Source organism: Chiloscyllium punctatum, chromosome 6, assembly GCF_047496795.1.
Source record: "Chiloscyllium punctatum isolate Juve2018m chromosome 6, sChiPun1.3, whole genome shotgun sequence".
NCBI classification, from domain to species: Eukaryota; Metazoa; Chordata; class Chondrichthyes; order Orectolobiformes; family Hemiscylliidae; genus Chiloscyllium; species Chiloscyllium punctatum.
This window is the reverse complement of record NC_092744.1, coordinates 57,626,921-57,638,937: the sequence shown is the minus strand read 5'-3', so window position 1 is coordinate 57,638,937 and position 12,017 is coordinate 57,626,921. Positions and strand designations below refer to the sequence as shown.

At 39.5% G+C, this 12,017-nt stretch overlaps 1 protein-coding gene across 3 annotated transcripts in view; it reads left to right on the top strand.

Annotated features, from left to right (window-relative positions):
• Positions 1-10,660, top strand: part of smc4 (structural maintenance of chromosomes 4) — a 70,155-nt gene extending 59,495 nt beyond the window's left edge. For all 3 annotated transcript variants that reach the window (XM_072572720.1, XM_072572718.1, XM_072572719.1), the window contains 5 exons: positions 7,196-7,369; positions 8,128-8,307; positions 8,422-8,654; positions 9,373-9,556; positions 10,221-10,660. In XM_072572720.1, the coding sequence (XP_072428821.1) occupies positions 7,196-7,369; positions 8,128-8,307; positions 8,422-8,654; positions 9,373-9,556; positions 10,221-10,391 (942 nt within the window). In that variant the 3' untranslated portion in view covers positions 10,392-10,660. The remainder of the gene's footprint in view (positions 1-7,195; positions 7,370-8,127; positions 8,308-8,421; positions 8,655-9,372; positions 9,557-10,220) is intronic.
• The last annotated feature ends 1,357 nt before the right edge of the window (positions 10,661-12,017 follow it).

The window sequence follows — 12,017 nt, the reverse complement described above, 5'->3', positions numbered from 1 at the left end:
AAAGACCCTGATGGGACTTGTGTGCAGATCTTCTCGCAGTAATCAGGATTTAGGATAGAAAATAAATCAATAGATAGAAAAGGCATGTAAGAAAGATGTTATTACAATAATGGGGAGCTTCAATGTATAGAAGAATTGGAAAAATCTCAAGGAATTTATGGAATGTCTGACTTTTTTTTTTGAAGCAGCTTGTGATGGGAGATTTAACAGCACTACAGTTGATTAAAAGCAACTGCAAAGACATAAACAAGGGGCTGGCCAGAGTTGATTGGAAGGGGTATCCAAGCAAGGAACATGGTGGAGGAATAATGACAGGAGTTTCTGCGGATAATTTGGAAGGCACAGCAGAAATTCATCCTAAGAAAGAAGAAACATACTGAGAGAAGGATGAGGAAAGTGTGACCAACCAGGAAGGCCATGGACAGCATAAAGTAAAAGAAAAAGCATACAATGTGGTGAAGATTAGTGTAAAGCCTGCGGACTGGGAAGCGATTAAAAACCGGGGCAGAGGACAACTAAAAATAGGACACAATGAGGGTAAACTAGGGTAACATAAAAGATTACAAGAGTTTTTTAAAGATATCTGAAAGATAAGAGAGAGGCAGGAGTGGACATTAGACCACTGGAAAATGAGAGTGGAGAAGTAGTAATGGGGAACAAAGAAATGGTGGAGGATCTGAATAGGTGCTTTTGCATCAGTTCTCACGGTGGAAAACACCAGTTACATACCAGACTTTTGAGAGATGGGGGAGAGATGAGTGTATTGGCCATCGGGATGGAGAAGGTGCTAGGGATGCTGAAAGGTCAGAAGGTGAATAAAATCACCTGGACCAGATGGACTATGCCCCAGAGTTCTGAAGGAGATGGCCAAGGAAATTGTAGAGGCACTGATGATCTTTCAGAATCACTTGAGCCGGGGGCGGGGGTCTCAAAATACTGGAAAATGGATAATGTAACACCCTTGTTTAAGAATGGAGGGAGGCAGAAGTAGAAAATTATAGGTTAGTTAGCCTGATCTTGGTCATTGATGTAAGATTTTAGAGTCCATTTTTAAGAATGAGATGCAGAGCACTTGGAAATGCATGGTAAAATAGGGCAGAGTCGTTGCAGTTTCAAAGGGAAGTCATGGAGTCACAGAGATGCACAGCATGGAAACAAACCCTTCGGTTCAACTCATGCCAACCGGATATCCTAACCTCATCTTGTTCTATTTAACCGGAACTTAGCCCATATCCCCCTAAACCTTATATCCATCCAGATGCCTTTTAAATGCTGTAATTGTACCAACTCCACCACTTCCTCTGGCAGTTCATTCCACCCACTGCGTGAAAACATTGCTCCTTGGGTCCCTTTTTATATCTTTCCCCTATCATCCTCAACCTATGCCCTCTAGTTCTGGACTGTCCCACCCCAGGGAAAAGATTATGTCTATTTATCCTATCCTATTTTGAAAAACCTCGATAAGGTCACCCCTCAGTCTCTGACGCTCCAGGGAAAACAGTCCCAGCCTATTCTCCCTATAACTCAAATCCTCCAACTACAGCAACATTCATGTAAATCTTTTCTAAACCCTTTCAAGTTTCACAACATCGTTCCAATAGGAACGAAACCAGAATTGCATGCAATATTCCAACAGTGGCTTAACCAATGTCCTGTACAGCCGCAACATGATCTCCCAACTCAATACTCTGACCAATAAAGGAAAGCATACCTGCCGCCTTCTTTACTATCCTATCCACCTGCGACTCTACATTCGAGGAGCTATGAACCTGCACTCCATGGTCTCCGCTCAGCGACACTCCGAAGGACCTTACCATTAAATGTATAAGTTCTTCTTTGATTTGCTTTTCCAAAATGCAGCACTTCATATTTATCTAAATTAAACTCCATCTGCCACTCCTCAGCTCATCTCATCAAGATCTCGTTGTATTGTGAGGTAACCTCTTGGCTGTCCATTACACTTTTAATTTTGGTGTTGTTGTGAAAATTAAATCGACTTGACTCAATTATTAGCAAGAGCAAAGAAAGGATCATTATTAAAAATCCTGCAGAATTCACTCCATTACACTAAGCCAGATGCCTCAATGTAAGGAGTACTGAGCATTGTTCAGATGCTTGCCTTATACTGTTTCTTATCACACTCTCAAGGGCAGAGACTGGGAGAACTCAAGTTGTTATTCTCTCATTCCCTGGTCTTAGACATAACAGTTTTTCAGCTTTCGCTGAGTTCGACGATCGCAAGATCGAGTTGAATGTTTACAGAATTCAAACAGAGATAAGCTGACTGCAGACCTTAGAAAAGCATTCTCTTTCAAATTTCACAGTAAATGGGTGATTTTCCATTACAGGTGTCATCTGCAAACTTACTAATTATACCTCCTATGTTCACATCCACATCATCTATATAAATGATTAAAACTGATCCTTGTGGCACACTACTGGTCACAGGCTTCCAGTCTGAAAGGCAACCCTCCCACCACCACCCTCTGTCTTCTATCTTCGAGCCAGTTCTCTATCCACGTAGCTAGGTTTCCCTGTATTCCATGAAATCTAATCTTGCTAACCAGTGTTCCGTGAGGAACCTTGTTGAAGCGTTACTGAAGACCATACAGATCACATCCACCACTCTGCCCTCATCAATCCTCTTTGTTACTTCTTCAAAAATCTCAATCAAGTTTGTGAGGCATGATTTCCCACACACAAAGCCATGTTGACTATCCCTGATCAGTCCTTGCCTTTCCAAATACATGTACATTATGTCCCTCAGGATTCCCTCCACCAACTTGCACCACTGATGTCAGGCTGTAGATCTCTGGCTTTTCCTTACCTTCCTTAAATAGTGTCACCACGTTAGCTAACCTCCAAGTCTTCGGAACCTCACCTGTGACTATCGATGATACAAATATCTCAACAAGAGTGTTAGGTTCCCTTGAGATTCTTACATGCTTGATGTAACTGCAGTATGCCAACTTCTGTGAACAGCCACAATTTATTTCAGTGAGTACAAGCTTTTGGAGGATCACTTACTAAATGAATATTTTGCATCAGTATTTACTGTGGAAAAGGATATGGAAGATATAGACTGTAGGGAAATAGATGGTGACATCTTGCAAAATGTCCGGATTACAGAGGAGGAAGTGCTGGATGTCTTGAAACGGTTAAAGGTGGATAAATCCCCAGGATCTGATCAGGTGTACCCGAGAACTCTGTGGGAAGCTAGAGAAGTGATTTCTTCTGGGCCTTTTGCTGAGATATTTGTATCATCGATAGTCACAGGTGAGGTGCCGGAAGGCTGGAGGTTAGCAAACGTGGTGCCACTGTTTAAGAAGGGTGGTAAGGACAAGCCAGGGAACTATAGACCAGTGAGCCTGACCTCGGTGGTGGGCAAGTTATTGGAGGGAATCCTGAGGGACAAGATGTACATGTATTTGGAAAGGCAAGGACTGATTCGGGATAGTCAACATGGCTTTGTGCGTGGGAAATGTCTCACAAACCTGATTGAGTTTTTTGATGAAGTAACAAAGAGGATTGATGAGGGCAGAGCAGTAGATGTGATCTATATGGACTTCAGTAAGGCGTTCGACAAGGTTCCTCATGGAAGACTGATTAGCAAGGTTAGATCTTGTGGAATACAGGGAGAACTAGCCGTTTGGATACAGAACTGGCTCAAAGGTAGAAGACAGAGGGTGGTGGTGCAGGGTTGTTTTTCAGACTGGAAGCCTATGACCAGTGGAGTGCCACAAAGATCGGTGCTGGGTCCTCTACTTTTTGTCATTTCCATAAATGATTTGGATGCGAGCATAAGAGGTACAGTTAGTGAGTTTGTAGATGACACAAAATTGGAGGTGTAGTGGACAGCGAAGAACATTACTTCAGATTATAACAGGATCTGGACCAGATGGGCCATTGGGCTGAGAAGTGGCAGATGGAGTTTAATTCAGATAAATGCGAGGTGCTGCATTTTGGGAAAGCAAATCTTAGCAGGATTTATACACTTAATGGTAAGGTCCTAGGGAGTGTTGCTGAACAAAGAAACCTTGGAGTGCAGGGTTCATAGCTCCTTGAAAGTGGAGTCGCAGGTAGATAGGATAGTGAAGAAGGTGTTTGGTATGCTTTCCTTTATTGGTCAGAGTATTGAGTACAGGAGTTGGGAAGTCATGTTGCGGCTGTACAGGAATTGGTTAGGCCACTGTTGGAATATTGTGTGCAATTCTGGTCTTCCTCCTATCAGAATGATGTTGTGAAACTTCGAAGGGTTCAGAAAAGATGTTGCCAGTGTTGGAGGATCTGAGCTACAGGGAGAGGCTGAACAGACTGGGGCTGTTTTCCCTAAAGCGTCAGAGGCTGAGGGGTGACCTTATGGAGTTTTACAAAACTGAGGGGCATGGATAGGATGAATAGGCAAAGTCTTTTCTCTGGGGTCAGGGAGTCCAGAACTAGAGGGCATAGGTTTAGGGTGAGAGGCGAAAGATATAAAAGAGACCTAAGGGGCAACTTTTTCATACAGAGGATGGTACGTGTATGGAATGAGCTGCCAGAGGAAGTGGTGGAGGCTGGTACAATTGCAACATTTTAAGAGGCATTTGGATGGGTATATGAATAGGAAGGGTTTGGAGGGATATGGGCGGGGTGCTGGCAGGTGGGACTAGATTGGGTTGGGATATCTGGTCGGCATGCTGTACATCTCTATGACTCTGACTTAATACTCGACAATGCTTGCAGAATGTGTCAAGCAATGCTCCCTGAACAAGGGAACTGTCTCCCTTTTCTGCAGGGTTGTACATAACAGTCAGTCATGCATGCAAGACACAATCCCCTGCCACTCTCCCATAGACACATGCCACCCAAAACAATGTGTGATTAGATTATTCCTGAACCTGCAGCATTTACAGAGTGCGATTAGATTGTCATGTCGTGCCTGCAAGACAGACCACCCCCCCACATTCTATATCTTCCATGTCCTTCTCTACAATGAATGGTGATGCAAAATATCCATCTCCTGCAGCTCCACACATGTGCTACCTTGCTGATCTTTGTGGGGTCTGATTCTTTCCCTACTTACTTTTTTGTCCATAATGTACTTATAAAATCCCTTTGGATTCTCCTTAACCCTATTTGCCAAACCCTTACTCATATCCTCTTTTTGCCCTCCTGATTTCCTTCTTAAGTATACTCCTTTATACTCTTCTAAGGATTCATTTGATCTCTCCTGTCCATACCTGACATATGCTTCATTCTTTTTCTTAACCAAAGCTTCAATTTCTCTAGTCATTCAGTTTTCCCTACACCCACCAGTCTCTCCTTTCACTCTAACAGGAACATACTGTCTCTGGACTCTCGTTATCTCATTTTTGAAGGCTTCCCATTTTCCAGCAGTCCCTTCACCTGCAAACATCTGCCCAAATCAGCTTTTGAAAGTTCTTGCCTACTACCGTCAAAATTAGCCATCCTCCAATTTAGATCAACTTTTAGATCTGGTCTATCCTTTTTCATCACTATCTTAAAACTAATAGAATTATGGTTGCTGGCCCCAAAGTGCTCCCCCACTGACACATCAGTCACCTGCCCTGCCTGATTTCCCAAGTGGGTCTTTGACAGGGTGCTGCACAGGAGACTACTAAATAAGGTAAGAGTTCAATTGAATTAGGGAAAGATACTGGCCTGGATAGAGGATTGGCTGACTGTCAGAAGGCAGAGAAAGGGGGTAAAGGAATCTTTTCAGGGATGGCAGCTAGTGGATTTCTATGGAGGTCAGTGTTGGGGCCATAACTGATGATATTATATATTAACAGTTTTAAGAAATGAACTGAGTGTATCTTTTTGCTAAGTTTGCAGATGGACAAAGGTAAGTTGAGGAACTGGTAATGTTGGGGAGGGAAGGAGGATGCATAATAATTTGGGTGGGCTAGGAGTGTAGGCAAAGAAGTGGCATGTGGAATTCAATGAGGGGAAGTTTGAGGTTATGTTCTTGGGTAGGAAAAATAGAAATATGGCCTCTTTTCTAAATGGGGAAAGGCTTCAGAAATCTGAAGCAGAAAGAGTCTTACTAGTCCGAATTCAAAATTTTCTTAAGATTAACATGCAAAATTATTTGGCAGTTAGGAAGGCAAATGCAAGGTTAACACTTGTTTCAAGTTTGCCAAAAACTGATCCTGGGAATGGAAGGCTTGTCATATCATGAGCAATCGAGGCCTCTGGATCTGTACTCCAATGGAGTTTAGAAGGATATGGGGGGAGTCTCATTGAATTTTGCAGAATACCGGGAGACCTGGATAGACTGGACGTTGGAAAGAGGTTTCCACTAGTAGGAGAGACTAGCAGTCAAGGGCACAGCCTCCAGGTGAAGGGATGACCCTTTGGCTGAAGAAATTCATCATCTCATTTCTAGAGGGTGGCTGATCTGTGGTGTTTGTTGCTGCAGAGTGCTGTGAAAGTCACATCGTTCTGTATTTAATACAGAGACAAATCCTTGCTTAGAAAGAGGATCAAAGGTAGCAGGGTAAAGACAGGAGAATGGGAGAAATGTATTGCTATAATTGAATGGCTGAGCATACTCAATGTACTGAATGGCCTAATTCCACTCATTTATGTTATGGTCTTGTATAGTCACGACTAATTGTTGTAAAAACCAATCTAGTTTACTAATGTCCCTTAGGGAAAGAAAGCTGCCATCCTTGCCTGGTCTGGCCAGGTGACCCTCTGGTCCATAGCAATTTGGATTCTTAATTGTCTTCTGGGTAGTTAAGGATGAGGAATAAATGTTGCCTTCGTCAGTGACACGCACATCTAATGAACAAGTTTATTTAAATTTGATCTTGTATTTTAATTTGGTTAGTTTTTGAGCTCCACAGGCCTTATCCTCTGAAACATTGTACTTCACAAATTCTATTTGTTTTGCCCTGACTAATGAATATAAACTTTTGTAAATGCATGTCTACACATGTAGTCAGGTAACTTCATGATCAAAAGTTAATATTTTGCTTAGTATTAGTTCAGTGTATGTGCTTTTCATTATAAGTAATGAATGTTAGGTTTCCAGTTATTTCATTGCAACATTTAATTCAACATAAGTTGAATGTAGTAATTGGCTAAAAGGTAGATGAGCGTGATTAGCATAGAAGCTTAATACTGATATGATTTCTAAAGATTCATTTTGTGTCTAATGTTTAGTGTTACTTTTTGTTATTTTACATAGGAATCATTAGTAACGGTGACTGAGGAACATAACTGTTTACTTCAAAAGCTAAGAGAAATTCAGGAAGAGCAACAGGCGCTTCAAAAGGAAACACTCAATATACGACTGAAGTTGGAACAGATAGATGGACATGTTGCGGAGCACCAATCAAAGATCAAATTCTGGCAGAGAGAGGTATGGGTAATTTAAATAGAAGTTCTTTCAGACTAGTTAAACTCCCCTCATTTCTAAGTTCATTCAGTGCAGAACTGGGCCATACAAACTAGGGGTACTTCAGGTTTCATTTATTGTCTGTGGTAACTGTGTTTTCAGCTAGGATGACTGGCAAGGTGTTACAGCTGCCCTGTTCACCTTGGGTAAGTTCAAGAAAGTTGCTAAAATTCCTACTCGTATGTTTAATCATTCTTTTATGATGGGTGGGGAATGTCTGATCAGGGTTCAGTTTTAAAATATTCTTTGGGGATAAGTCTGTCAAGGTGCACTTGTGAAAAATGTCCAATTTGGTAAGAATCCAAATGATGTTTTGCTGAGATTCTGCAGGGGTAAGAAAATGTATTCAAGCCTTCCCTCAAAGATACTGCAATTCTTTTGTCTATTAATTTTTCTTTTGCGGCACTCAGAGACATGTACCCATGAGTGAGGGGAGAATATCTGTTTTCAAACACAATTTCTTACGAACAGACCTGAATGTCTGCTAGAAAGTTATAACTACTTCTAGAAGAGTTATTACTCTGAGTATGTCCGATAGAGGATATTCTTTTGCTTGTCTGTTGCTTGTTTATTTTAAATTGACTGAAATAGAATTCAATTAAGTGAAAAAAAACTGTTCAGAAATCATTTTGACCGTTTTTGATTTTGCTGCAAGTATAGAATTGAATGGAAACAAAATTTATTTATTTGTATTTTAATACTTTATATAATTTTAATACCAGGTATCAAAACTTTCTTTACATCCTATTGACAAACCAGCAGCTAAACTTCCAAAATTGAGTGAGGAAGATCTTGTGGGAATCAAAAATCCAGATGTGATAAATAATCAGATTGCACTACTAGAGGCTAAATGTCTAGAAATGAAGCCAAACTTGGGTTCTATTGAAGAGTATAAGAAGAAAGTAAGTTTGAGTATTTCAGTGCATTGCAATGATCTTTTTCTTCATTGGTTAGATTTGAATTATTCTTCTATGAGACCTATAGATTGTCACACATAACCTGATCACTGTCTGCAGGAAGAGCTATATCTACGCCGTGTGGCAGAGCTGGATGAAATTACTAATGAACGGGATAAGTTTAGACATGGCTTTGAAGACCTGAGGAGGCAACGTCTTAATGAATTTATGGCTGGCTTTAATATAATCACTAACAAATTGAAGGAGAATTACCAAATGCTTACACTTGGTGGAGATGCTGAGTTGGAGTTGGTGGACAGTCTAGATCCATTCTCTGAAGGAATTATGTTCAGGTAGGAAAAAGATACATTCTTCAAAAGAAATATCCCCCTCTCTTCGACCAACTTTCCTCCTCCTTCCATTCACCTTTCCCTGGCCAAAACAAATTGCCCACTGGGGTGTCATGTTAGTTTTGCTGTAACAAATTAAAGCGCAATAATCAACAGAGAACTTCATCCATATTTTGTTCTTCAGCTAACTAGTATGAACTGTTAACTGCTGATTATACCATTAGTAATCATGTGTTCTACTCACTGATCTTTCTGTACTGATGACCAGGATAGAGCTGCATACTACCTGAATGTGCTAAAGTGGCTGCATGGCAGTTTCCTTCAGTTTAAAACAAGCTGTTGATTAACATTTAAAATGCCAGTAATGTGAGGAAATAATAGTGTAAGTTGTGGTGTTTGTCACATCACTTTTGACCAAGATGATGTTTTAAATAAAATCATGGGATAATGTGCCTATTTAATCTGGCACCCTGACGAGCATTTTTTTCCAAGATGGAAGAATGTTGCACCCATGAGATGCAACAGTTGGTGGATTGTTTTAAACCAACCTACATATTCACCACGTTGAGCAATTTTAGCCATATCAAATCATGTTTTTTATTGGAACAAAGCATAGAGTGTAAATGAATATGTTTGCTAAAGCTCAACTAATTTGGATTTGATGACAAATGTTATTCATCATTTAAAAATTTAATCTATATAATGAAAACTATTGTTCTAGCGTACGTCCGCCAAAGAAAAGCTGGAAAAAAATTTTCAATATTTCTGGTGGAGAGAAGACTCTTAGTTCTCTGGCTCTGGTTTTCGCACTTCACCATTACAAGCCTACTCCTTTGTATTTCATGGATGAAATTGATGCAGCACTGGATTTCAGAAATGTTTCAATTGTTGCTCATTATATCTATGTAAGTATATGGTGGAAGTGGGTATCAAAATGCATATTATAATAGTGAAAAGTATTAATTATGAGTAAGAACTAAAAAGTCAAAAATGCAATTTAAGAGTTATGGAAAGTGGAAGTGCAGTATTTGGTAGGAGGTTGCTGAGGTTTTGACTGGCACAATGTTGAGTCGAAATAATTTTAAATCTAGCTTGTCTGTTATACACTTGATTGGGGACTGACCTGTTCTTTTTATCTTTAAGTTTACTGCAATAGGATTGGATGTTTTGCCTCATTTACATATTTCAGGTTATTATCTGTCCATCCTCATGCCTTGGTGATTCCTGAAAGATTTATAGACCTTTTATAGAGCTGTAAATTAATTCAGGAATAGGTTTTCCACCAAGAAAGGCAAGACTAAATCAATTCTTTTTAGGAAGAGGTTGCATATGTAAAAACAGGTTAAGTGCTTCTGCAATTCTACTATACGCAATTGGCAGTGTCTTTGTGAACTTCTATCCAAGTTGTCTTTAATTGGTTAAAACGTGTGTATCCCTAATAGGAAACTGCGTGCAGAACAAAAAAACTACTTGATGAATCTTGACTTCCATGCTTGTTAGATGCCTGGCTAAATGATCTTTTCATAAATATCTTGGTGTTTTAATATGATATGTTGTTTCTTTCCTTAGGAACAGACCAAAAATGCTCAGTTCATCATTATTTCCTTGAGGAACAATATGTTCGAAATTGCTGACAGGCTGGTTGGAATCTACAAGACACACAATACAACAAAGAGTGTTGCAACCAACCCTAAAGTTATTAGTCTTCGTGCACTTTCTGAAGTAACTAATACAGCTTGAGTAGAGTTGAAATACCATCAGTTTTTTTTTTAAATAGACTAGCATTTTTTTTAAGAACTCTTAAGTGTCCTCATTCTTTTATGCTACTATCTTTATGGAACTCATTCAAACATTGTGTTTAGTGTAAAACCTCCACCATCAGCATCAAATTTAGAATCTAAATTCTTGTGATTTTACTCCTAATGCATAACCTATGTACAATAGATTTTCTTTATATTCTGATATGCTGTATATATTTTGTATGTGTGCAGAATAAATCTGTATTTTAACATTCTGATTACATTTTATATTAAAACTGTTAAAAGCACTTCATAACATGATTGTATATCGTGACAACTTTCACCTACAAATGATAACTATTCTAAGCTTGTTTGGTAACTTTCAGTCATCTGCCTACTTAAATTAAGTTCAGAAAGCTTTTGGAATAGGGGTGTAATATTGCCAAATAAGCTGTGAAGTGACCAGGAATGGCACTACAGGTCACTTTGCTTTAACGCATGTTTCATTAAGGCAATTTGAATGGAATACAACCGACAAACTGACTGGTTTCTAAAGCGCAAACTTTTAAAACATGTGTTGGCTGTAACATGATTACATCGCCAACACTTTAAGCGCTGTTTCTAAAGCGCGATTTTTCAAAAGTGCAGTGTTGGACCGAGAACACAACCATCACACTGTAGAACAACTATAGTACAGCAAACTGGACAGTTTCATCAAGAGATTGGAATACCAAAAGTAGGCAGTGGTGAATTAATAGAGTTTTGATTTGGCAGGGAATTTCGTTCTTCAATGGCTGAGTTTGAAGGCTGGTACTTGCTTTTAGATGGGGTTTAAATGCTCAATGCAACTGCTTCTGGGATTCCATGAAGTGAATTCCATTTGTTCATATGGTTGGTGTGTAGAATCTGGGTTGAATTGTGAAATGTTGTTCAGAGGTCACTGAGATATATTGCTCGAAGCTGGGGGGGGGGTTGTTAACACAACCACTTGACAAATGCATTTTTGCTGGCCTGGCATAGCTTATTTTGAAATTTTATCCCCAATAACATTTAATCATTTTTATTTGATTTTCCCCTTTGGGTACGTATTTGAATACCTTGCATGAAAATTCTAATTTCTGCTTTAATCAGCCAATTAAAATGCCCAATGTCTATTTTACAGCACTGCCAACTTGTAGTGTCTCTAAATTATTGGAAATGCAGCATATATTGAAGCATAAGTATCTGTAATTTGATCGGATAGCATTTGGACTCTTACAAAATATGTGATGTCATATTGTTTTCAACTAAGTCATCTTCTAAAAATTCCCTTGGACTTGTATAGTACCTTCTTAATGAAATAAAACATCCAAAGCACTTCACCTAACCATTTATACAGCAAACCTCATCCTCTATGTATTATGGTGGCATTATGTCACTAGACTAATAATCCAGAGGCCCAAGCTGACCCTGAAGGCGTGGGTTCAAAACCCCACCATGTAGCTAACTGGTGGAATTTGAATTTAATGAATATATCTGGACTTCACTTGACCATAGAACCATTTTCCTAAATATCTATTTTTTTTCATGAATGTCCTTCAAAGAGGAGATCCACCATCCTTGACCTACATATTCCAGACTAACAGGA